The following is a 27,430-nucleotide window of genomic DNA, read 5'->3' as shown; positions in this document are numbered from 1 at the left end:
TGTTTTAGCTTTAATTATCCAAATGTACATGTATATAAAGACATGTCATGTTGCATGTTAGTTATGGAAATTCATTTAAAATGTAAATTAAGATAGAGTATAAAAGCAGCGACCGAGCCACAGAGGGGGGTGAGATAGACAGAGAGATATAGAGAGCCATATAGATAAACATGTAGATGGACGTAGTGAGACAGAGACATATATTACGATACATATCGTGAGAGAGAGAGATGGAGAGAGAGAGAGAACAGATACCTGAGCTTTACACTTAAATAAACCATGTAGCAGAAAACTATACCTGCCTGTCTCAGTTGTCTTACTGGTGAAAAGTAAATCAAAGAACCTGAATAACCAACCTGCTGGTTATTACAATACGAGTCATAGCAGTGTGAACCAAAAATAAATAATTGCGTAATATAACAGTTTATTTCTACAAATTAAAAGTTTAATAAGTATGCACATTCCTGCTATTTAACATCCAGAATACACAAATACTTAAAAATAAGCATACAACATTCCTCTTCTATGCATTATATTTACATAAATACGATCCGTCAAACATTCTGAATGAGACAATTTTTATTAGTTATCATATTTCTGTAAAGTTAATAGTAAAATAGTAGACAACGAATTCTCAAAAATTAAATGTTATCTATACACGTAATCAAAGGCAACAGATTATGATAACTGATATTAAACATTTCGACTATCCGATGATATATATTATTTGTGAAAGATCAAGTAAGACACAGACAACGAAGAAAAAAGAATAAAAAGACATAAACTAAGAGAAAGAGAAGTTGAAACATCCAACGCATGTAATAAGACCTTAACTGTAATGAACGAGGTAAAAACAACGGTATTATTTACATATTCAATAAACATAATACGCTATAAGCTACTGTATGTTTTAGACATGGAATATTTCCAATGGCACTTGTACTCAACGCAGGAATCGGCGCAGCCATTTACTATGGCGGAAACAGTTTCCTAAAGACCGTCGTGTAGATATTTTGAGCGAGGTACGTCAGGCGGTTCCCAGTACTCGGATCTGGCACCACATTGGGATATGTTGAGAATAAAGACGGAAAGAAATCCCTGACAAGACCTTCGTAGAAAAGAATACTTCCGTTCACAACTGGCGCGTTCTCCAGAGGACCTGAAAAAAACATTGAAAAAGACATTTGATACAATGAGAGAACGAAGGTGATGATTATGTACCAGGAATCTATATAAAACTACCATAACACATAAACTATTGGAACTCTCTGTAATAAATAAATAAATAATTTGGTGCATTCCACTATATATCCACACTAATGAATCATGGCAGCTTTTTCTATACTGCTCCTGCAGAAGTGGAGTCAACGCCTTCCATTCCCTCAATATCACTAATGTTTTCCAAGGCTGTTATGGGATGTATTTAAATCATATCATGCTTTTCTAACACATTTCTCTTATCGGCTTCTTTTAATGCTCATCTTCTTAACTCTTTGTTACCAAATGAAAAACAGATTTTGTTGACTTTGAGGTGTAACTTAAACTAATGCCCAAATAATATAAATGGGAATATGAAGGCGGCGGCCCTGTCATTAAAGAGCACGATAACATCTTAAAACTCACTTGTGTCGTATTCCACGCAGCTGCCAGCGTTGCAATAGTAGACGGGCGTGACATCAACGGTGTAGCGATCATTGAAACTGCAAATCACATTAGTTATCGACTGAAATTCAAGGAAAAACGGATGGATAGAATGTAACAATACATAGGTTCACAAAATGCATGCTATGATTATACATAACACAAGTGTTTCCATTCAAATATGTCACTCACAATTCCTTTACGTTTTCAAAACATAATGGCTGGTATCCCTTGGACTTTGCCTGAAGACAAGGTCCTTGAGCATGGGCAAAATTACGAAATTATCTTCATGTTTTGAGGGAGTGATTAATTTGGTTTATGCAATGGCATGGCTACTTTTTTGTGAGTCGTATAAGAAACTAATTAAAGCGGTATATATGCGTTATAGGGAATCCACGCTTGCTTCATGTGACTATACTGAAATACTGGCCAAGTTGTGACACAGACTTTACCCGATGTGCTTGTTGCGACAATAATATCTTGATTGCGTGTTAATGTATGTCTTTCTTACCTACCAACATACAGGTAGTCCACCGAAGCGGGGAATTTGCCTTGTCGATCATATCTTCCAAAATATTTTAAACATTAGAAAACGTGCCAAGGAACCATGTTACTCTTTTAACCCACCCATCAACCACTGGAGGTACGCTTTTGCAAATATGCTAATATTTTTTCCAGTATATGCAACTCTAAATTGTACACCGAGTCACAGGGGAGTGATTGTACGTGATAGAAGGGCCAGTTCCCTTTAATAGGCACATCTAAGACTTGCCCTAGATTTTGACCCACTTGCATCAGGCTAACCCTAACCTGTATAACTAAATGGAGGGTGGACTCTGTTGCACGCGCCCTGCTTCGTCACACCGGTTCTAAATTAAGAGAAAATTAAAAAAATGAAAAATTTATAAAGATAAATTGAAAAAGAAAGGCTGAGAAGACCTTACCGTTAGGAAACTTGCAATGTCCGAGGATATCCCTCCCAGGAATTCAGAGGGAGAGCCCAAACTAGGACGAGTTGGAATGCCAAGACAGTCCGTCGCCCTAACGTTGCAGTCGTCGTTGGTTATGCAGAGAGAACCAGAAACTGAAACATTTCACAGAAATTTTAAATATATATATACTAAAAATCTATCTGGATTAAACAGAACTTTTTTTTTTTTGGTAAGATGGTGTAAATACAAAAGAAAGATATAGGGTATACCATATCCATGTAACATAAGATTAGTTCACAACCATCATGTCAAATTGTGCTTGCATTATAGAAATAAGAAAGAAAAGCGATGATGACAACGAAAGCAACACAATAACTTGATAAATGTGCATTTTACACCAATAATAATAGTAATAATAATAAAAGCTTAGAAATAATTTGCTTTTTTATATTTCCCTTTGCTCTGAATCCATGTTTTACGTTTAATAATAATAATAATAATAATAATAATAATAATAATAATTACTTGGAAAACACGCCGACACCGCCGTGGATGCTCTGCTAACATAAGAGAAAGGGAATATGAACGGGTACGTCCCCAGTGGGCACATACAACGGTATCCAGAGTTCGTGAAGAAGAGGAAGAACGGATTGAACGTACAGATTGGAGACACCGTGTCTGCCACGCTGCATAGCGTCTCTGTGCTTAGATTCTTATAAGCGTTCGCTACAGTGCACTCGGAGAATAGAGTATTACCTGGAAAGTAAAATAATTATTACACGAGGAAGGTTTACATTTGTCATGAATTACTAAGAGAAAATAACTTCCACTCAATCCCATTTCTTCATAAATTTACATTTAATTACACGATTTTTTACGCTTTTTTATCGTTTATCTACCTCTTGATAAATGAGATAAAGAGTGTATTCCCTAATATTCTTAATATCATATAATATAACAGCAATTTATATTCTTACGTGATGCATTCCACTAAGATTTTGAAACGTCTTACAAGTTAGGCGTCATTATCAAAAAAAAAAAAAAAAATACAAAAAAAAAAAATAGTTGTACATAATTCCGTCCGTTAATAATCATAGAAACTGATTAAAACGCTGCAGTGGCGACCAACATGCATGAAATGTTTATTAACTGCGATAAAAAGATTAATATATATTTCCAGATGCTGATTGAGAAAGATAAGTGGCGCCAGTGGACTTACTGCAGACATTATCTCAATCTGCTCGGGTCGTAAATTTTTTCACAACTCAATCGAAGTAACGAGGTCTAATTAAAACGTTTTGATATTTATGTCCATATCATGAATAATAACTTTCAATTTCCAAATTAAGGGATCTTGCCGTTATTTTTACAGACATTACAAATGTTTTCAAAAACTTTATTGTGAAATTTTCGAATCGTATAATGCTTATCCATTACACTTTCGTTACGGACTTCTAAAATTCTCAATCTTATTTATTCTTTAATGCCAAGGGGACGTTTAAAGTCCGTTGAATTCTTGTGCGGAGCTAAAACCAATGCCCATTAATTAACATGTACCTGTTAACAGAAATATCAACGAAGAGACCAACCTTACTACAGACCATATTAACCCCTTAAAACTCACTTGTGGTGAATTCAGCACAGGCCCCAGCATTGCAGTAGTGGACCACATTGACATCCATGGCATTGCGACCATTGAAACTGCACATCACACTAGCTATTGGCTGGATTAAGTAAAAAGAAAAACAATAGACAGAATAAGACATTTTTCTAAAACAATGTCATGGTTAAGCTGTTTCTACTTTACGAGTGCCAAATGTTAATGTGATTTTACAAGATACAATGAACCACGGCGGAAAACACCGATTGTGCTTAGTTTCGGTGTAACAGGAATGGAAGTCTGCTAGGAACCGGAGTCCGCTTCCCATTACTTTGTACAGGGGGACATTTGTCCCATATATTAACCTCAATACTCCAATTAACCCTAACCTGTACTAATCATATGTTAGTCCAGCCTTCCATTCCTAGGACTACCATTCCTGTCACACCGGAATAAACACTTATGAAGATACTTACCGTCAGCACCCCACTAGCAATGTCTGAAGTGATCCCCGTAACGCCGAGACAGTCTGTCGCACTGGGATTGCAATCGGCGTTCGTTCTACAGGTGGCTAGAAAAGTTCACAGCATACTGTACAGCAGACAGGTTTTTGCATTTTGTACGAACAAGGCTGCGATTTTGGACGTATGAGTGCGTAAATGGGTTAATATATATATATATATATATATATATATATATATATATATATATATATATATATAAGAAAAAGAAGAACAGCAACTTTCTTGCCCCGACCGGTTTCTTTCTTTCTTCAGGGGGTTTTGTTTATTTGTTACTAGGTGATGTCATAAAGGCTTGAATGTGACGTCTTTAACAATGAGTGTTTAATTATTACTTTTACCAATGCTTTTATCTATTCAATGTAGGTTTATACTTATTAATGAATAGATTTTCTTTTATTTCCCTTTCTGTTTGGGTTGTTTCCCTGGTGAATTTATAAAATGGGAATACCGTATAATCCTTGTTTTTGTTCATAGAGCATTCCCTAATGTGCCCACTCACAGACGTGCACTGGTATTTAGGTTTATATATATATATATATATATATATATATATATATATAATAAAAGAAAAAGAAGAACAGCAACTTTCTTGCCCCGACCGGTTTCTTTCTTTCTTCAGGGGGTTTTGTTTATTTGTTACTAGGTGATGTCATAAAGGCTTAAATGTGACGTCTTTAACAATGAGTGTTTAATTGTTACTTTTACCAATGCTTTTATCTATTCAATGTAGGTTTATACTTATTAATGAATAGATTTTCTTTTATTTCCCTTTCTGTTTGGGTTGTTTCCCTGGTGAATTTATAAAATGGGAATACCGTAAAATCCTTATTTTTGTTCATAGAGCATTCCCTAATGTGCCCACTCACAGACGTGCACTGATATTTAGGTTGTCTTATTTGTTGTCTGTGAACGGTCATTCTATGTCGGAGAGTGTCTCCAGTTTGTCCTATATAGTTCTCACCGCATCCACTGCAAGTTAATACATAGATTAAATTTGAGCTAGTGCAGGTGAATGGGTGTTTGATTCTGAATGTAAGTCCATTTTTAAATGTTATATGGCTCCCCTCTTTAATTAGTGGACAGGTGCCACACCTGGGTACCTCACATTTCTGTACTCGTATTGTTGAGGTTTCCACATATGTCCTGGAATTGTTTTCAAATTTTGCTTTTGTTAAAATTTGCTTTAGTGATGGACTTTGTCTCTTACTCTTTATAATCTGCATTTCGGTTAGTATCTCATTCATTTTGTCATCTTGTTTTACCAAAGGTAAGTTTCCAGTTATGACCTTATGTATTTCCGGATTTTTTGGATTATATGTTGATATGTACGGTATGGCTTCCTTTTTAATTTTAATTTTGTCTTTGGTGGTCCTCAGGTCGTTCTTCGGTATCTGTTTTGTCTGTTCCAAACTGGAGACACTCTCCGACATAGAATGACCGTTCACAGACAACAAATAAGACAACCTAAATATCAGTGCACGTCTGTGAGTGGGCACATTAGGGAATGCTCTATGAACAAAAATAAGGATTTTACGGTATTCCCATTTTATAAATTCACCAGGGAAACAACCCAAACAGAAAGGGAAATAAAAGAAAATCTATTCATTAATAAGTATAAACCTACATTGAATAGATAAAAGCATTGGTAAAAGTAATAATTAAACACTCATTGTTAAAGACGTCACATTTAAGCCTTTATGACATCACCTAGTAACAAATAAACAAAACCCCCTGAAGAAAGAAAGAAACCGGTCGGGGCAAGAAAGTTGCTGTTCTTCTTTTTCTTTTATTATATATAATATTACTCGTACAGGAAAAACGTTTTCATTTTTAATAATATATATATATATATATATATATATATATATATATATATATATATATATAGTGTGTGTGTGTGTGTGTGTGTGTGTGTGTGTGTAAACGAGAGAAATACCGTGGTAATTGAATTGGATTGAATTGAAAAGTAAAGACCTCCTATTGTTTATTATCAGGTAACATTAAATACCGTAATATGAAACAGAGATGATATTTTAATCAACGACTGGCTTTAGTCCAAAGGACCGAAAAGCATTTGGAATTGGAAGCTGGAAAAGCTATATAGATTTAAAGTAGTCTCCATTACGTGACTAATCAAGGTTGCACTATATTTCATCACCCATTCAATTCTAATTAATGACTCCTTCAGTCCTTTAAGTTGATCTCATTTATGTTAAAATGAACGAAATGTGTTAAAACAGCCTTTTCCGGTTTCTTCTTTGTAAGACAATTATCTAGATCTTAGCGTAACAGAATTGAACAAAGAGTAAAAATTCGATTTTTCGATGTTTCATTCAGCACCCCATATATAAATAGATTGAGTTTTTTAAACTTACGTGTCTCACAGAGAGTCCCGGTGAAGGACGGTGTGCAGGTGCACGTGAACTGACCGTCCATACTACTACATGTTCCATTATTTAAGCAGGGTGGGTCAAACAAGCATGGGTCATCTGCAACAAAATACTATATTATCTTATATGGCATCTTATGTGATAAATGATATATGCATAACCGTTTTCAGGTTACGGGGAAAACAGGCCTGCTGGGATGATCCAGATCGTGTGGTTATGAGAAGAGAGGTCAAGACGTGTATACTAGATGAATTGAATTTAATCAGTATTGTCACCCGTTTTAAGACCATCTTGAATTCTTGCCGCATATTACATATACATAGTATGAGAAAATATGTTAGTAGACGGTCCTAAGTGACTGATTTCTTTTGCTTTTCAATGATTTTCTGATCGACGCACTATAAAATATGAGCAGTATTTAAGTCACTTGTTCCCACAAGATCGCGTGTTATTTTGCGCCACTGGTCTCGATCTGTATCTGTTGATACCGGTGTGACAGGATTGGTAATAGAAACCGTAGTCCGTTCCACCTTTACTTTGTACGGGTGACAATGGTCCCATATACTAACTCGACTAACCCGAACCTGTACTAATCAATATGGGGCTAATGACTTCCATTCCTAGGACTACCAGTGCCATTCCTGTCACACCAGTAACTGGTTCCAGTCACCAGGCTCTACGTCGAGTGCAAACCATTAATATCGAACCATGCATCTTACCTACAACTTTAAGTGTGTCACATTGGAAGGGCCCGGGACAACTGCAAATGGAAATGAATTTGTTTCGTTTCTTTAATTATCACATTTTTGACATTCATAATGCATATTAAATCAGTTGCACCTTAGAGCCCGTGGTGTCTAAACATGTAACAAATTCGTAAGATTTTACTACTAATGTTTTTTCGTGTGTTTTTCGAATGTTGTTTTAAATGCTAAGACCAATTATTGGTTTAAATTATTTCACCGAAACGGTCTGTCGGAACTCGGGCGTTTTATAGCAATTGGTCTCTTGATTCGATGTATATGAGCACTGTTTTGGGGAAAAGTTCATTTCATTATGTTTCTCTTTTTTATCTACGATATTCAATTTTGACATAAGTACAGGAAAAGTACGTTTTTGGGGAAGAAAAACCTTATACGATCGAGGCATTTCTGGAGGAACAGTCCAAATGACATCTTTCATTGTAAAGTTAACTTCAAAGATTTAAGCTATGCTGCGTAACATTGAGCATCCATCAGCAGACCAGTAGCCTATCTGACGAATACTACTAGTATAACAAAACATTGACAACAACTTATTACAGTTTTTGAGCACCGACCACCTTTTAAGACCATAACACTACGACCCCATTCCCACGGATTTTAGATCGATCTATCCCTGTGGGGAGTCTCATTAGATTACCGTCAGCTTAGCCGGCTTAAATGTCTGTCCCGCCAACTAACAGCTGTAAGGGGGTAATTAACTACCGTGCGCGCTCGGCTGACAGCAATATAACGTGAACCCCCAAGGAGTTAGGTCGATCTAGATGGATCGATCTAAATCTATGGGAATGCACTCTACTTTACATCTAAACAGCTTCAAGTTTTTTTTTACATACCCATTACTGTCTGTGGCTTCATAACATAGCTGGACCGCACCGATCTGTGCAGTGGTCGGTGTCCAGGTCAAATTGACATAGGAAGTGGTGCCATCTATCGGAACTATTGGATCCACATTTGCGCCTACTGGCGGGATGACCTTGATGGTACTTATTCTACCTTGGCAAAAAAGTTGAAGTTAAAAATAGAAGTATATTGCAATGGATTGTGAATGTATCATACAGACATAACTTCCACGAGAAGACGAGGCAAAGCTGCCTAAAAGGTGGTAAGGTAAGGCTCATAAGTTTTACTGGAAACAATTGGCGTGATGATGAAAACATCAGAATGCTTCATTTGCTTTCTTCACATTTGGACGAGGCGATAAATTTGCATGTTAATGTCGTATCCCAAACACCTGTTTCAATTTCCCCAATATAACTACACAATGAGTAAAATATCTATCAGGTTCACTGTCGCTGAGCTTTTTGCAGGATATACTGCCAAACGTAGACTACATCAGCCTTTCCCTAGTTTCACTAAAAAAAACTTAAGTCATTTCTCTGGCTTAGTTGACTAGGATTTCCATGAGAGTGCTGTTACACTGCCCCTGATAGGGTAAGGTGTGCCCATGTGACCATGTAACAATGGTAATTAAGTTCTTGGCCAGGGAACCTGACTACGTGGCGAGACAAATGGTTATGACAGCAAAGTTAACTCGAGTTCGCATTGGGAAAGGAATGCATTTGATTGTGTTAAACCAGACCCTTACAGCGGCTTATTGCAATCAAAAAGTGTTCACTGGTGAATCAATATCAAAATCTGGAATTTTGTTTCTTCGTTAGTCTGGTGATGTGAACATTTATAGAAATAAATGATTGAACTCATTGCTTCAAGTACTTAGTATCGCTCTTTAAAACAAAATTAATGAAGGTGTGACAATATTCAATATTCCAAAGCAACATTTTAAAGCAATAGTGTTTACATGTGCTTATACATATAAATAGCTGGTATAATAAGGAACAAATATCTATATACATACCCGTTCGGGGAAGTTGCCTTAATGTTTATCGCGTAAAGCTGTTCTGGACTTATGAATTCACTCACTGGAAGGTTTGTAAAAGATGGCCGGCTGTTGCAATCGCAACCATCCTTTACTCGAGCAATATACTGAAATGTTCACCAGGTGATTACGATAGGTGTCATCTTTTTTATTATCATTTTCACAAGTGTACAAACAGTTTTTCCGACCCCCTCCCTCTTTCAGAGATACATGGTGAAAATCTAAAAATGTTTACCTTAGACAGCCCACCCCTGTGGGTGGAGATAACCATTTTTATCATTTTTCTAAAAGTGTCATCATAGTTAACTAGCCCTCATTTTCTATTTCATTCATGTTTCAGAGCCCTTCCCTTTTTAGCAATTTCCTGGTCACATAAATTAGTATGTGTAAGGTAACTTAAACATAAAAAGTGAAATTACGCATCTTCAAATACGTACTGCACCTGGGTAAAAGGAGCATCCCTGTGAATATTGCTGTATGAAGCTCTAAAAATCTATCGTATTTTAGCTGATCATCAATTTATTCATTTATTTGCTTGTTTCAATTTTTTATTCACCAATTTACCAGGCTTACCTGTAATGGTACCTTTGACAGGGGAGTCGATCCATCTTTCGGCACGCCCCCCTGTGTTATACTGGATGTCGGGAAATCCTCCAGCATTATTGCTACTCCATATAGACCGTTACCGTACAGAGGACGGGCAGAAGCCGGGATTACTAGAGTACAGTTCTGAAATGAAGTGAAAAATGCACAGTTTGAAATAATTTTTCATCGCAGACTGAGAGATAGTGTAAAGTCTGTGTCTTTTACGCTTTTCTGCCTTTGTATAATTAAGGAAGGACTACATTAAAATCACTGTAAAACCAAGTTTTTAAACGTGATAAAAGAAATCGCCTTACTCGGTGACGATTTCCGTTTATCAAAGAAAATTGAATCGGTGTGCCTGTGATATGCACGCGTAGTCGCATTAATGTGTGTATGAGATTGTGAGAGTGAGGGTGAAAGAGAGGATGCACGTGTGTAAGAGAAGCAGAGAGAAAAAGTGAACATATGTGTGTGCGTGTGTGAGAGAGAGAGAGAGAGAGAGAGAGAGAGAGAAAGAGAGTAAGAGAAAGAGAGTTCACGTACTGGGTACAAAGTGGCCCCTGGAAGTCTGCTACATATACCGCCACACTCAAAGCCCGTTCCCCAGCGACATCGCACAGTATCTCCGTCTGCATCCGCGTACGGGATCTCAAATCGATATCCGCATAAAATATCCATGCTAAGAAAAATGACGATAATGATAAGAATTATGAATTGTTTGAGCCAATATGTTAAATATACATTAAACAGGGGACGCTGTTTAGACTTAGACCTGTTGACGTAATGACATGTTAGTGAAAGATACGCATTTTTGGCGATGTATTTCAACAAAAAAAAAATTGAATATGTTGAATACGTGAAATTTGATGCATTACACGATTGGATTTTGACCAAATTCATTATAACACATAGAGTTACCTACTTTGTTTATTCCAATAATTATATCTATCAATTATTTGTACCTTTATATAAATAACAATTACCACAGCGGCCATCTTGGGATGTGTCCGTTTCTATGGTTACGTGACAACTGGCCATTTTTCAGTGCGTTCGGATGGTGTAGGCGCTATAATTTGGGTTTGTGTATAGGGGAAGTACTATTCCCCATATATAAATGTATCTCTTTTCGAGGGACTGCCGCTCAATTACAAAAAGCTTAACTGACGTGCTTATTAACATATCACAACTTAGACGTTTTTCTCCGTTCGCAGGTTGTTCAGACACACTTACTCAATTAATGGCTTGCTTGTGGTTATGGGACTGGAGTTGGGTGTTCCCGTGTCGCTTCGAATGCCGGCATTATATTCGGTATAGACGGCCCAGCTTCCCCCTCCATAGACCAACGTTACCCAGCAACAGCCTACGTATCTGACGGCGTAAATATACACATTATGAGAAACTTAAATACACACTTTGGGGGCATTTAGAACAGGTTGATTGCAGATCAACTTTGATTGTGAATGCAGCACAGGCCCGTAGCCAGCAATTTCAAATGGGGGGTTCGTTTTCTAAATAAGTGGACCTTTTACCATATAATCCCCATGTACCTATGTCAAATTTTACCCAGAGTGGACCTTTTTCCAGCAAAAAGGGGGGTTCTTTCGAACCCCCCCCCCCCCGAACCCCCCCCCTGGCTACGGGCCTGCAGCCTTACTTGTTTTATTTAACACACAAATTTAGTATAATTTCATTGGCTATGAATAACTTATTTTTCTTCCATACCATCTGTCCAATCGGAAAACACAGATGGTGTGAAAGAACATTTGGGCTAGAGTGTGGTGTGGGGGTATTGACCTGGCTATATGGTAATAGTTATGGTAATAATTGTGAATGATAATTCCGAGATAATTAGGTTTTAAATATATAACAGAAATTTCATCGTACAATCCAACTGTTATGAGTAGCAATAAATATCCCAGTATATATGTTTACATACATGAACGTATTATTATTATTATTATTATTATTATTATTATTATTATAGATAAGAAGATAAAGACTTACCCAAACGCAAACACCCCGGCATTTGGCAGATTAAATGTAAAGTCATTGTATCCCTGTTGCCAAAAGTCGTCCCTGTCAATGGCGGTGAGGTAGTATCGATGTGGGGCAATGATTTGTGCGAATCCGCAGCCTAAAGTAAAAGAAGATCCGGTGTAACGAAACTGAGGGTCCATATGACAGAAAGTCCACCCTCCATATAGTTACAATGGTCAGGGTTAGTCTGACCTAAGTGGGTCAAAATCTAGGGCGAGGCTGACCTGTACGTACAAATGAATGGGAGGCGGGCTCTCTATCATGGGGAACTCTTTGTAACGTTACACCGGCATGGTTACTTAAAGTTGTCATGTTTTGTTTAGAATAATAATTCTTGATATGCAAGCTAGCGATATTTCAAAACCACTTGCCCACCCTAAAAACTTTATTATTTTAAGTTCATTCGAACATTAGAAGAAAACAGCCCAAATTTAAAGCAGAAGCAATGAGGTTGCTATAAGGGACGAATGTCACCTGTACAAAGTAATGGGGACCGGACTACGGTTCCTAGCGGACTACCATTCCTGTCACACCTGGCCCTGTAGCATTACTAACCTAAGAAACACTGCCAGAACCCTAGGAGCCCAGTAGTGAGTTGCCCCACGTCTTCTTCTGTGCACGGGTTCCTGCATGGACCGTCAGTTAATCTCCAGGCCGATCGCCAAGAACAGCGCGCCTTCGTAAGATAAGATAAGAGTTTATTAAGTCAATTATAAAAATCGGAAATCATTTTTCTTTTGGGGCAGGTTTGATAATAAACAGAGTAAAAGTAATACAATAGATACATTAAGAATTTGGTTTTGGGATCAAATTAAAATGCGGCACTGCACTTGGATAAAAGCTGTTTAAAAAGCGTGTACTGCCTTTAAAAGTTAAGTCTATACTATTGCTTGGTAAAGACGCAAAAAGTGATGATGCTGGAAAAAACAAGGATGCAATGGAGAAAGTCTACATGTATATATTAATATATGTAAAATTTTAAAAGCAATCTTACATGTTGTTGCTCAAAAATTAATCACATTTTGTCTTTACGGAATCAAGAACGTAGGTCTAACATCAAGGTATTAACAAGTAAACGTGAACGTGAGACGTCGCGTCACTGCAATGCGTTGACTGGCCATGGCCCCATAATAACTTCACAAGCCCGGGTAGTAAGGAGTCGTGCTCAGTCAATAAAAAACCATTAACGCCCGCCATAGATTTCAGTATCGATATATTGACTCATTTCTAAAAACGAAAGTGGGTCACTGACCTGCAGTGCATTGCCCGGAGATGGTGCACAGCTGATTGTACCGAACCTGAAGTGTGATCCTGAAATGATGTTATTAAAATATAATTATTTAACGAATAGTGCACAACTGTCAAGGGACTGTGAAGAACATTACCCGGCCAGAGGAAATGGGACCCCGACGCAAAGCGGACAATGTTCACAGGCTGTTCACAACTGGCTGTTCGAGGAAAATTGCAATCCTATCGTTCCCGATATGCCGTGGGAAATAGTTTTGTCATGGAGAGACAATTTAACAACTATTTGCCGAGGACACATGCTTCATAGTACTTATACCCTATACGTCAACAATTGTGTTTTCCACAGCTGTCATATTTCACACAACACAACGGCAATATTTTTTCACTTAGCCCTTGGACATTCGTTAATATGTCCAAGCATAGCCTAACGTTGTGCGCTATATGGATGTGACGTTACATTTCACTATCCGCCAACTTCGTCTGCTTTCAGCGAAAAAAAAATCAGTGTAAATTTACCCTTTCTAAAAAAAACTGGATCAATTTTAAGATCATTTATCATTTCACTTTTAAACAAACTTTTAACAACTAAAAAGGTCGGTTATATAGACCGAACGCTATGGCACAGTTAGAGCAGCAGCAAGAGCTGTTGGGTCAATAAAGTGTAAAATTACTACTCAGCAATATCTTTTTTAAAGACCTTTCTATATTTTGGGTATACATACCAGTCCCCGGTCTGGGTAACAGGAACACTGTCATGGCGAGAAGGTACAATAGAAGTGACCACATCGTTCATCAGTTCGAACCTAGAAGTATATATATTTGTGCATCTTTGAAGATCTACATTCAGTTGTAAAATACAATCCGAGCTTTTGGCCCCTGGGCCTTCTTCGGGGATTATGAACAAAAATCAGCGAAAAAATCTTTGCGTTTATGATCCATGGAAATGTCCAAGATCAAATGAAATGAATGTATTAAAAGGGGGATCTTTTCCCTGGAGAAGGGGGGAGGGCTCTTCCAACCCCCCTCCCCCCAAGTACGGGCCTGTCGTGCGCTGCCGGGCCTTTAATTTTTTGGTCGTTCTAAAAATACTGGATCAATTCTAAGATCATTTATCATTTCGCTTTTAAACAAATGACTAAAAAAGATCGGTTTATATAGACCGAACGCTATACATGTAGCACAAATAGAGCAGCAACAAGAGCTGCTGGGCCAATAATGTGTAAAATAACTACTCCCTGGTAAAAGGGGGGGAGGGCTCTTCCAACCCCCCTCCCCCCAAGTACGGACCTGTCTCGCGCTGCCGGGCCTTTAATTTTTTTACCGTTCTTTGCGTTTATGATCCATGGAAATGTCCAAGATCAAATGAAAACATTATCTTGATTGTATTAAAAGACATCTTTTAGTTAACAATACCTGACTTTTGATGTTTTTCAAGACATAGCAGCGAATTACTGACACAATGTGCTTTAAGATACAAAATTTGATCGCATAAGGAAAGTTCCACGAAAATGCAAAGAGAGAAAATCGTATAAAAGCGTTTAATGCATTTTCGTAAGGTCGACCAGGTATAATTACAGGCAGGCTGCAAGTTGCCCAGTTGCTACGAGTCAAACGTTCTAACACCCGTACATTTTGTCTCTAAATGACCGTCTTGTAAGATAAGCCTTAGTGGATAAAAATCTGACTTTGGATGATATATTAAGCTAATTTTCCTCATTACCTTAACCGATTAGACGCTGTTCTTAAAATATCTTTTGCTTGGCAAAGGACACGTGTGTTATATCTTTGACTTCTTTTTCTTTTCCACATTCCTCTGTCTTTTTAATTTCACTTTATTTACATAACAGTAATTTTGTGTTGTATGCACATGATTGTATAAACACAATTTAATAGCTTTTCGTAATAAATAAAACCACCTGCCGCCCTTTCAGTCGTTTTGTCCCTAGTGCATGTGAGCACACACAGGCCAGAATTCTGTTAATTAAACTTGAGTCACTGCGGGAAATTTTAAAATAATAAATTATCAGATTTAAGGGTACAGCTACTGCATTGTGCTTAATTTTTAAAATGTTACAATTTCAGCGCATAATCAATTAATGTGAAGTTGTTTTAATTTAGTAATTGGAAGGAATTATTAATGTAGCACTCTCGTTTTACTTCTTTATATTTTTGTTGATCGTTTTACTTCTTTATATTTTTTGTTGATAAGAAATATTTCTGTCTGGGTTGGTTGCCTTAAGATTATAGAATCTTAGCAGTGAGTAAACCAGCCTTTACCCACCGTGACATATATAACTATATATAGCGGGCATGGAAAACATCCATGTTCCCAATGCTTACTTAGTTCTCATGCTATTTGCTTTCTTCATAAAACAAGTATATTCGAAACAAATATTTTCAGACTTATATGAAACGTTCGCCTCTATGTTTAATGATGAGGCATTTCTTTAAAAATTACGTGCCCTTTACAATGGACCAAAACAAGCATTCACATCAAACAATTAACAGTGAGTATTCGGCGTATTCACTCCGGATATTTGTGCACGAAATACACGTCTAGCTTAGCTTGTCTGTGTATTCTGCGTGCATTTTGACGCATTTATTCCGGATATTTATGAGAAATGCACATCTATTGGCGACTTACCTTTGTCGACATTGAGCTTCACGACCCCCCTTCAACCTACGTAGTCTAAAGAGAGCAATATTTCATTAGTACCCAACACATGTAGCCTTACGCCACATCTCTATGTCGGCAGTAATGACTTTATCGATGGAAAAGATCTGACTTAATTATTCTGTCTTTATGGAATGTCCTCATTTCTATTAACACCAAAAGTCTGTGAGCATTCTCTGTCGATGAAACTAGCATTTATGTGATGTTATCTAAAATTATTCAAAAATAGGAAATAGCAATTAGAGTTCTCGAGTTATGAGATGAGAAAAAATTAATGCTGCAGGTTTTTCGATGGTAGACAAACTTGGCCTGTGGAAAATTTTCAAAGAAAATGGTTATTTGCGCCCGGGCAAGCATGAACTTAATTTGACTAACATTTATTTAAATGGAATTTTCCCGGGAAAATAAGCAATTTTGTAGTACTCACGGCTCATTTACCTTTCCCTTTAACTTTTAATTTAATTTATAAAGGTTGATTTAGTTTAAAATGACTGCCAAGTCATTATAACAATCGACTCTTCCTTAACTCGGAAATATCAACATCAGGTAGGCTCCAGAAAAAAAAAAAGCTTCAAATCGTTTTTAAGATGTATGTAAGGTTTCATTAAGCTGTGAATGGCAAAAACTAGCATTTGGGGGGATTTTCAAACCCGTGGAGTGTGCCTTTACTCCTATCACACTCGCGCTGTAGTGTGATATGCACCTGTACATACCAGTCCTGCACATATACACTTTATACGTAAGTGCGGTATGGGACAGATAACAGTATCTATCAACAAAACCATCAAGATCTTCCCGCCCGCCCCCCTGTGGCGCTAAAGTAAGGGTGTTGTGAAAAGCTGCATATTTAATAGGTAGGTTAGTAGACGTACTACATGCATACCTGGCCGACTTCATCATTACTGAATGACGTTGTGGTATTACAGGTATGTTAAACAATGGAATGCTACTGGACGGTGTGACGATATGGACTACACGCACAGTGACACACCGTCCATTTTCAGCTACACCAAATGTCACTGAAGTGTTGTGTTTAAAAACGCTGCTGGGATCAAGGGTTTTATTTTACTGCGAAGGGAAGAGTGGTAAAAAGAGGTTGTCAAAAGGATGATAAGAATTTGAAGCCGCAGAGATGGACATTTTTTTTAATTCATCTATTTTGTGTTCTTTTTTATTTGTCAATATTTTCATATGACAGGATTTCCAGCAATGCGTTATTTTCAAATCGATGCAACGCCAGTCTTCAAACATGATTTCATGATTTTCACAATTAGCGAGGAGGTTCCAGATGTACATTGTGTACGAGTACACATAATATATTAAGAAAGACACGACTTCAGGCCTGTAACCGGGGGGGGGGGGGGGGGGGGGGGGGGGGGGGGGTAGAAAGAAAAAAACCCCCTTCAGCGGCGGACCCAGGATTATTTGAAGGGGGAGGGGGTCCGGAACGACAGGCCTCGGATGCGAAGCCGACCATTGCCCCCTTAGCGTGGGGTTCGGAGCCTGCTCAATGGCCCGAGACATTTTTTATTGGTTTGGAGAGCAAGCAGTGCCTTTGCTGCGGTTTATAACTATGATTCAGCAAGTCAGAATTCTAATTTCAATAGGGGAATATTGATGTGATATATTTTTCAGAAACCGAACGGGGAGTAAGGACCCCCCTGAACCCCCTCTGAGTCCGCCGCTGCCCTTTGTGCCTGGAAAGGACCTCTCCAGGCAAATTCTAGGTACCCGTACACAAAGGTTTCGTGGTAAAAGGTTCACTTTTTGAAAAAAATTAATAAATCCCCCTCCTCCTTTGGAAATTACTGGCTAAAGTCCTGACGTCAGATATTTTAATTATCATTTTGCTATTATTATTATAGTACACCGAGATTAAGTGTGGAAGAGCATATGATGATACTCATTGCAGTTTACATCTGGATGGTTTTAATTTTGAGTAGCCTTTGTTACCACGAGCCATGGGCAGCAAATGAACAGAGGCAGCAGAGTCCCAAGAGGAGGGTGTCGTTAAAACACATAGATGAGTGACAGGTGGGTTGCTTTCCGTTTAAAAAAGCAAAAGCGCCGACAATTTTTTTCCCCAAAAGGAATGCGATTTACGTGTACATTTCGTGTAAATTAAGCAACCCATCAACAATTTTTATATCCTTCTTCATTATAACACTGGTTGCATAATCCATTTTATTCACACACTTTAAAATGTATAGGAAGTCATAAAATATATTAAGATCCGCCGCTCCACTCCTCTTAAAGAAAAAAGATAACTTGTCGGCTACAATTTCTAGCAGTCTTTGCTAGGCTCAATGTTTAATTTTCGTGACACATATAGTCACATGAAGTCGAAGTCTTTAAGACCTACTTTACTTTTTTAGACCACTTTGTCGCTTGAAGCGAAGTCCACCTTATTAAAAGACGTTTAAAGAAAAAATAGCGCTTTATGTTTAATATCAGAATCAGATTCAATCTGAATTGACATAGATACACACCATCTTTAATTTTGTGTTATTTAAACCCTCGTATGAATTTCTTTGATTGCAGAATATAAAACGTGTTTCAGCAACTACATGTGGTGCATTGTGTTTGTAGGATGGAGATGTTTTAAGGCCACTAATAGTAAAAGGACCAAAGTCATAGAAACAAAGCCCTGGGCTTATAAGTTTTTATAAAAAATTAAAACAAACTTCCCAAAAGGCCAATTAAAGACGGGGATTAAGTACAGTGTCCAACGGATGACGCTCTGGCGCCAATTTGAGGGGAAAAATGCCGTTTTCGGTATTGGGATTTTCTCTATAACCAAGACAGCTATTCAAGTGATTCAAAAGGCCTCATAAAGCTGGGTGAAGGCACACGAAGACCAGTGATTATCATGTACAATTACTTTTCATAACTTTATTTCATCAAGCATAAAATACATGTAGCAGTTTTTGCCTCGAAGAGTCTCAGTTTAAACCGATTTGAATTCTAAATAAGGCCACAAAATCGTAGCAGAATCTTGCTTGATATTTTATCGTTAGGCATTCTGCAGAAATAAAAAAGAGTGGACGCATGATATACTAATATTATACTGTGGCTTAAAAGGGAGCTTTAATGATATAGCCATAGCAGTATTTTAATATAAATATTAAAATATTTAACTGAAAGGCCAGGGATGGTTTTTGAGATGGGGGAGGGGGGTGCAACGTTTAGTATGAGACAACATCAGGTTTGAAGAAAACATAATTGGATATTAATGATTAAAAATAGGGTTGTTTCGCAACACAGAGCAAGTGCCTATTTAATTTTTCGTATTGAAAGTATACAGTACAGAGCATAATAATTTCAAAAATCAGATGGGCGTATCTTCATCTCAGTGAATGGAAGCGAGTAATGGTACCCTCTGAACTGCTGATAATTCACACCATCAGCATAGGAGTCGTGCGGTCCGTTGTAGTAGTGCCCATTCAGGTTAGAAGAATGGCATTTTGTGTACCACCATGCGCCTTTGAAGATCGAAGCGCAGTTTTGATTATAAACGTCGTTGTCCCGGTCCTTCGTACTGAACGCGGCCCCGTTACCAGACAAGGGACCGCCGGCCGTTCCCGAGTAGTCCCCCAGTGTAAGCGTGTATTTCCCAGCCTCATCGCTGATTTTAAAGAGGGAGGACTTTGAGTAGGCTTCGGTACCGTTACCGTCTCTCAAGTCTACTCTCAAAGCGTACACCCTCTGTCCCGTCAAGCGGTGGAGGAACTCGTTGCCTGGAAATAACCATAAGTTAACAAATCTAATAATTGAAATGAATTAGAAATTCATCCAACTTTAAATTTTGCTTGTCATTCCTATGCGCAGAATGTATTTCACACCATAATTAGGAGTGGTCATTCTTGATTACAAAGCCTTACCGAGCCAGTGTTCACTATTGGGATATCCAAATCCTTCTTTGTATGCCTCCCAGTCACGGAAAAAGTCAACGGAACCATCTTTGCGTCTCTGGAACACCTGTAAATAAGGAACATCTCCCGTAAACATCCTTTCTCTTGTCTATTAAAAAAAGGAATATATATCATTAATTAATCATTAATATCATTAATTATCATTAAGTGACTTTAATCTGTCATTAATTGCGCGCATGCGTGTATGGATATTCACGTGAATGAGAGAAGAGACCCACACAGACACACAAATATAGAAAGAGTCTTACCGTCCATCCGCCCCCGTCAGTCAACATGTCACAATACGCCCAGAACCCTCCTTTGTTATCATACGGTCTGAGCCAGTAAACGCCGCTCTGATGTACTCCCGACCGATAGATGGAGGCACAGTCTGGATGTGGACAACAGCAATCTGCGTGGGAACGAGGGATTGTTATTTGATAATGCAGTGCGTTTATTGATATATTTGTCTCTCATGCACGCAAATGAGTGATAACTCATCCACGGGAATTCACACACACTCACACACACACACACCCACACACACGAACACAAACAAATGCAACTGCACATATGCACACTCACAGAAATATAAGATAATTCAGCTAGATTAGTTAATAAAATTAGATAAGTGAATACCCTTGACTATAAAATCAAGGATAAGCAAAACACAACATTTCTATAAATCCACTATTTGCGCACACGGGAAGGGGTAATAAGAAAAAAAAATGTTCACATTCAAATGAAATTAATTTGGTTGAAGAGGGGGCGGATCTTTCACTTTTTTTACGAAGATTTTAATTCGTTATTGATCAAAGACCTAATCTTAATTTTTAAATAAAAAGAAGCCTTTTTAAAGTAAGTACATTTAATGGCTACCGGTTGTACATTGTACATGTACCTGCATGTCTACAGATATTTAAAGTCAAAGAAACTCCCCTCTTCTCATCTATGAACCTGCATATGATTAAGCAGAGAACCCACCCTCTTTGATATTTAAAAGTGCCATAAGTTAGCTCTTACCTGAGATGGAAACTTTGGGAAATATAGACAAAAAGGCCTGGCATAAGACAAGATACTCGATTGACTTTCTTCTTAACATGTTGTCTTAAGAAATAAAGCCTGGTGTATATGTTAAAAGCATCTCAAACTCTTGTTTACGTATCGTAGGGACCTTCGTTTTACATAATGTGACGAAAGATACCACAAATGGACATTAGATGGGTATACAATCTTCGTCTATGCATGCTGCTCATATTAGAACAGCCAGGAATGAATTCTTAAATTTATAGAAACAGGTGATCCGTGCATTCAGGGTGATGCCTGTACAAAGCACTTTGATAGCGGTGTTTATAATGTTAATCACCAAAATTATAAAGAAACTCTTTTTTGTGCCATGCTTGGCATACGGTGTCATTTCAAAGGTAATCACGGTATAGGAAGCTCTCTGAACTGTTATTCTTGGAGTTTCCTTTGATGAAAAAAATGGCTACCGAATCACGGTTCATACAGGTATTAATTTGGCGAGCAAAGTAATTTTGTTGATCTCGTCTCGAGGTTGAAAACGAAATTTGCGGTCAAGATAGCTTCGCATGCCAGAAAGGGCGTGCGATTTGATAACATGAAATTCATTTTAAAAAACATAATAATGAACAAGGTTATACTATGACATCAGGCCGCACACAGTCACTGTAAAAAACAACGTAGGAAATTATAGGAGAAACAGCACCCCGTCTGCGACTTGTAATACTTTCCTCCACTCAGTTAAGCACAAATGTATGTCTTTGTACGTCAATATATTTACTGTAGCTTTCTTTAAACCTAAAAAATCTAAATTTTAAAGAAGTGAGCATTGTAACTTATATACTTTGCCTGATAGACACGTTATGCAAGAGGTGATTAATTGCAATGTTATTTAAATCTAGGTCTGACGTTTATTATTATTATTGTTTATTCATTTCAGGTTTTTCTACATTTTCTCTTGGCGGTGGTCTTCGCTCTTGGATTGCTTTCTGTTATTTTTCATCTTACCTGCTCTTTCAAATTTTTGGCATGTACAGGTAACTGCCTCTTTCGTCACCGCTATCCAAACCATCATTGGTATCCAAATATACGTTCTCATTTTACGCAGACTTGATGGTTATTCCCCTCTGGTAGAAGTAGAATATGGCCGTCGAAGGAAGCGCCTAGTCTTGTTGACTCTTTCAAGTCCTGTTTTTGAATGGGTTGTAATGGCAAATAATAGAACTATAAAGCCTCACATCCTGGTAAGTTGATCTTTAAATGTGTTTATATCTGGTCGGAAACAGAAGAAGAGGTGGTTAACCAATTTCAGTGTGCTTATCTGTCGTAAAAAAATTAAACCATCTGAAGAAAGGCAGATAAAAAGAGCCTAAACAAGGCTGTCATTAAAAAAATAAGAATTTCAAAGATGACCCACACAGTGCAGCTGTACGATTTGTGATCGGAAATGGAGCGACACAAGGACATCGCGTGGTTTTTATGGCTGATGGGAAAAAATAATCCAGCTGAGAACAGATAGCTTAGAAATGCCACAAAGTTTTTATCAAGAAAAAAAAGAAAAAAAACATTCTACAGGTGTCCAAAATTCTCAGCCGTTCTGACAAGGTCTAGAAGGCAAGAGAATTTTGCGGAGTTTGAACTAAACTGTGCTGGGTTTTGTTTCAAAAACAAATAATGCAGCCGAAAGTTGGCCTCAATACCCCAAATTGCAGGATACCTTGATGAGTATAAATCAGTGAACTGGATTGCAATACATGATATCTACCATGACTAAGAAAATGGTAGTTAATTTTTGCACATTTGTCTTTGCATGTTCATCCATAGAAACGTGTTTCGCTCTGTGTAAGTTCAAAGCATATTATTTATATCAAGATTTAAGCCCATTTTTTCAAGTTATCCATTTAGTTTTAACATATTGATACCTCAGCTTTAAAGGTTCAAATGCCCAGCCACCACCCAAAATATTGTAACGTTTGACGAACTTTTAGCCCCATAAAATGGAAAACAACTCGCCGCTGATATCACTCGATAACAGGAAGTTATGTAATGTAATTAAAATGATTCATTAACTGTAGGCCAATTCACGGTTATTTTAATTAATTGAAATCGACTTTTAGTTATGTTGTGCTTATAATTGCCGTTAAGGACACCATTATTTGGCCGGCTGAATTTTAGTAATTGACGAACTGAAGAATGCCTTAATTTTACTCACAATCAAATATGGCTCACGCCCATATAAAAGGGGGTGTAAAAGCAGAATGCGGCAGTCAGATACTTCCAGTGTCAGATTCACCACGCCTCTCAGTACCGAAGCTCTGTAGTTACTAGAGGATTCTCTCGACCTGCATGGTAATACGCCGATGAGGCTAACCGAGGTGTGCTCACACTAGAGAGATTTTGCTTTTCAGCCGAGACGACCCGCCAGCCGAGACGGCCTTCCTGCCGGGTTTCCAGCTGAGCCTCCAGCCGAGACGACCTGCCAGCCAGCCAGCCAGCCGGGTTCCTAGCCGAGACAGCCGAGACAGCCGGGTATCCAGTAGATACAGCCGAGCCGAGACCGTGGTGATCCAGCTTTTTCTGAGGGCCGAGTTATGTTACTGTGCCCGCCACTTACCATAAGTGCAGAGAGCCGGACTCGTATTATAGGGAGAGAAACTAGGGAGAGCACGCTACAATATGAATGTTTCATTGAGGGGGAAATGTAGAAAAATATTGGAATTTGATGAAAATAGTGATTTAAAAGCTCAAACCCTACAGTGTAAATAGAAGCTAAGGGAGATAAAAGTTTAACTTTAAATTTATTATAATAAAGACAAAAAAGAAAAGAACAAAATGGAATTGAGAATAGAAAAGTCAGAAAAATGCATTATATAAGTGAATAAATAAAGTGTCAGAAAAAATAAAGTACACAAAAAACAATAATGTTTTCCGAACAAACACGCATGTTGTTTCGGGTACATCTTTAATGTTTTCATTTTTAAAGCGAACTTCATGTATAAATTTCAAGTCTGAATGACAGACTTTTTTAACTTTTGTGAACAACTAGAAGTAAAAAACACGAAGCTGATTGATAAAGTCACATGAATTTATTATGTAAATCACATGAATTTATTATGTAAATCAGCACTAATGTAAAGCAGCACGCAACTTCCGTCTTTTGCAGACATCGTACATTGTTCTTTTAAGGCAGAGAGAAAAACTGCGACATATTCTGTTTATTCAGGTTAATTTTGACATGATCTCTTATTTTTATTTGTCTTCCTATTTATTGGTTTTGGCGTACAAATTAAATAAAAACATATCATAAAAATTATCTTTCAGTTTTGAGAATATTTCAAGAATGCCCAGTTTGTCTTCATCTTGTCATCTCACTAAACATTAGTTGTGGATAAATTTCCGAAGTTCCAATCTCACTCTAAGGCTGCAGCTAAATCTCTTTCCTCGGGGTAACTGTCAGACCCAAAATAAATTAAATTGCAGTGTGATTGCATCGTTAATCTCCATCCATCCAACTGCCAGCTCAACTCAGCTTTAAATGAACATCTATCTAGCTAGAGACATATCTGTGAATATCTGTAAAAATCTATCACTCGCCCTGGTAGAGGGTACGGTATTATAGTGATGCATCAATAACCAGAAAGACATAAGCTTCCCTTGGCGTGTTGTTGGGGTCGGGGCGGAGCTTCTATTGACTGGTGCATTAGACTTCCATACTGTTACCTCTATAATACATCATTCGAGGTGAATATTTGACCCAAAGTAAATGTACATGTGATTGAAAATGTTACCTCTATATACACGTCAAATACCTCACACAGGTATCCTGAATATAAAAAAATCATTAAAAAGAACTTATAAAGAGGATCGGCGATTTTAATTTTGCAATCATTTGCCAGTTTCCAAATTCCAATAGCTTTTAACCCGTCGCTCTCAGTATGTTCCAGCTTGCCTTCCATTATGGTGAAATGTTTTTTGTGATTTTCTTATCTTCCAGAGCATAATGAATGGTCAGTCCACGTCTATAGTACATCTCAGGACGATACTAATAGGAGTGTCATCCCAGACGTATATATATGTACACAATGTTCAATATAGAGAAACCAAATGTTAAACTTTCATTAAAGAAAATCCAATATATGTGAAGTTGTTTAGTATGTGCCTATTCTCGGGACCTCTGAATAGATTTCCTTTCCACTTACTACAAGACCACATTCATATTTTGCGACTTCTTTCTCATTGTGGTATTTTTCCAATGATTTTCATTCCCATAACTATTGCCCTGATGACTGCTATCATAGCTCCTTCTTTATCACCCAGCATATGCATTTCATGGCTAATGCAGTGCAGTGTAGTAGCTGTGCTTATACATTCACCCATCGTTTTCTCCTGTATGCCTAGAGCCCTCTGGTATGTAGTGAGGGCTTCTGCGTGGTTTCCCTGTGCTGATATGGCAAGACCCAAAAGAAATATTGTATCTGTTGTATCTTTGTGATCAACTCCCAGTGTCTTCTCCCTCATAGCCAAAGCTCTCCTGATGGCATTCACGGCCCCGTCTGTATCTTTTATTCTCATCATCTCCATCCCTATGCAGTGCAGTATTTGGGCTGTAATGCGACTTTCACCCATCAGTTTTTCGTGTATCTTAAGAGATCTTTGCAGTGCACTTAAAGCTTCTGCGTGTTTTTCCTGCATACACAAAGCGCAGGATAGCACGTGTAATGTATCTGCTGTGTGTAGGTGACATTCTCCCAATGTTCTCTCTCTTATAGCCAGGGCTCTCCTGAGTTTACCCACATCACCATTTGGATTGCGCAGCATTAGCATTTCCAAACCTATGTAGTGCAGTGTAGTAGCTGTTTTTTCACTTTCGCCCAGAGTTCGCTCGGCTAAAATCAATATTTTTTGGTAACAATTAAGAGCATCTGAGTGTAGTCCCATTTTAGACAGGGCACTTGTTAACTCGAGCATTTTCTCTATTTTGTCTTCTTTTTCTCCCTCATATTCTCCCTGCATATTTTCGTTAATGGCATGAACTCTCTTGAAGATATCCCTAAAATCTCCTTTTCCCAGGGTAATCATTTCAAGACCTATGCAATGTAATGTATCCGCTATTTGGCGACTTTCACCTAGCACTTGCTCCTGTATGCGTAGAGCTCTTTGGAATGTTTTGAGAGCCTCTGCGTGCTTTCCCTGTTTAGATAGGAGAGTGGCTAGCAAAAAAATATGCTGCGCGGTCTCTTCGTGATATTTTCCGACAATATTCACCATCATAGCTACTACTCTTCTGAAAGTTGATGTAGCACCATTTATGTCATGTAGCCTTATCATTTCCATGCCTATATCATGAACGGTAGAGGCAGTATCATGAGTTTCACCCTTAAGTTGCTCCTGTATATGTAGAGCTCTTTGGAATGCACTGAGGGCCTCGGCGTGCTTTCCCTGTGCGGACATGGCGCGACCCAAGGAACATAGTGTAGCTGCTGTCTCTTCGTGATATTCTCCCAGCACCTTCTCCTGCATTGACAGAGCTTTTCTGAAAACATTCACAGCACTATCTGCATCTTCTAGTGTTATCAAATTATACCCTATGGTATGTAGTATAGAACCCGTACTTTGACTGTCACTAAGTACTTTCTCTTGTATATGAAGAGCTCTTTGGAGTGTACTGATGGCCTCTGCGGAATTTCCCTGTGCAGTTAGGGCACGCGCCATTAAAATCATTGTGTGTATTGTATATTCGTGGCATTCTCCCATTATAGCTAGAGCTCTCCTACAGGCATCCACAGCACCATCTGCATTGCCCAGTTCTTTCATTTCAAAACCTATAATAGCGTATATTACACCGGAAAGATCGTGTGTTCCACCCAAAACCTGTTCATTTATACATAGAGCTCTTTGGTATCTTTTGAGGGCCTCTTCGTGGTTTCCCAGTGCAGACTTTGCAAAAGCTAAATGAAATATTATGTCATCTGTCTGGTAATCTCCCAGTGTCTTCTTTCTCATAGCTATAGCTTCCCCGAGGACAGCTATGGCACCGTCTTCTTTGCCGTTGTTAACCATGAGGTAACCCAAGTTCCCGAGAACAATGGCAGTTTCAGGGTGATCGCCATAGCAGTGTTTGGCTACAGCAACTGCCCGTCTACAAAAAGATAAACCTTCCTCTTTTTTGCCAATGCCAGCCAAAGCAAAAGCCGCCTCGTGCAAGGCCTCCACACCTACTCCGTT

General features: G+C 38.1%; 2 protein-coding genes across 3 annotated transcripts; both read right to left on the bottom strand.

The window, feature by feature from the left end:
- Window positions 1–407: 407 nt before the first annotated feature.
- On the bottom strand, window positions 408–16,410 carry LOC106159944 (uncharacterized). Its single transcript, XM_087019206.1, has 18 exons — window positions 16,242–16,410; window positions 14,320–14,400; window positions 13,602–13,660; window positions 12,905–13,025; window positions 12,317–12,446; window positions 11,543–11,680; window positions 10,856–10,991; window positions 10,301–10,456; window positions 9,707–9,834; window positions 8,685–8,840; window positions 7,807–7,847; window positions 7,073–7,186; window positions 4,650–4,744; window positions 4,198–4,297; window positions 3,099–3,329; window positions 2,586–2,725; window positions 1,624–1,723; window positions 408–1,159 (listed from the first exon to the last, which is right to left on the bottom strand). Exons 2-18 carry the CDS (start codon window positions 14,381–14,383, stop codon window positions 972–974), a joined length of 2,097 nt encoding a protein of 698 aa, XP_086875332.1. The 5' UTR covers window positions 14,384–14,400; window positions 16,242–16,410; the 3' UTR covers window positions 408–971.
- A 2,725-nt stretch (window positions 16,411–19,135) lies between these two features.
- Window positions 19,136–22,421, bottom strand: LOC106159943 (fibrinogen C domain-containing protein 1). 2 transcript variants are annotated; one of them, XM_086994325.1, is made up of 4 exons: window positions 22,214–22,421; window positions 20,452–20,594; window positions 20,153–20,249; window positions 19,136–20,008 (listed from the first exon to the last, which is right to left on the bottom strand). In XM_086994325.1, the coding sequence occupies exons 1-4, from the start codon at window positions 22,302–22,304 to the stop codon at window positions 19,593–19,595; spliced, it is 747 nt and encodes a 248-aa protein (XP_086850451.1). In that variant the 5' UTR covers window positions 22,305–22,421; the 3' UTR covers window positions 19,136–19,592. The 2 variants fall into 2 exon arrangements, with proteins under 2 accessions (XP_086850451.1, XP_013391852.2); XM_013536398.2 differs by lacking the exon at window positions 22,214–22,421 and adding an exon at window positions 21,206–21,333.
- Window positions 22,422–27,430: the final 5,009 nt, after the last annotated feature.

This window comes from Lingula anatina, chromosome 8 (genome assembly GCF_051362555.1).
Source record: "Lingula anatina isolate TDL-2025a chromosome 8, LinAna3.0, whole genome shotgun sequence".
Taxonomy (NCBI): domain Eukaryota; kingdom Metazoa; phylum Brachiopoda; class Lingulata; order Lingulida; family Lingulidae; genus Lingula; species Lingula anatina.
The sequence above is the reverse complement of the archived record's forward strand: the minus strand, read 5'-3'. Positions and strand labels throughout refer to the sequence as shown.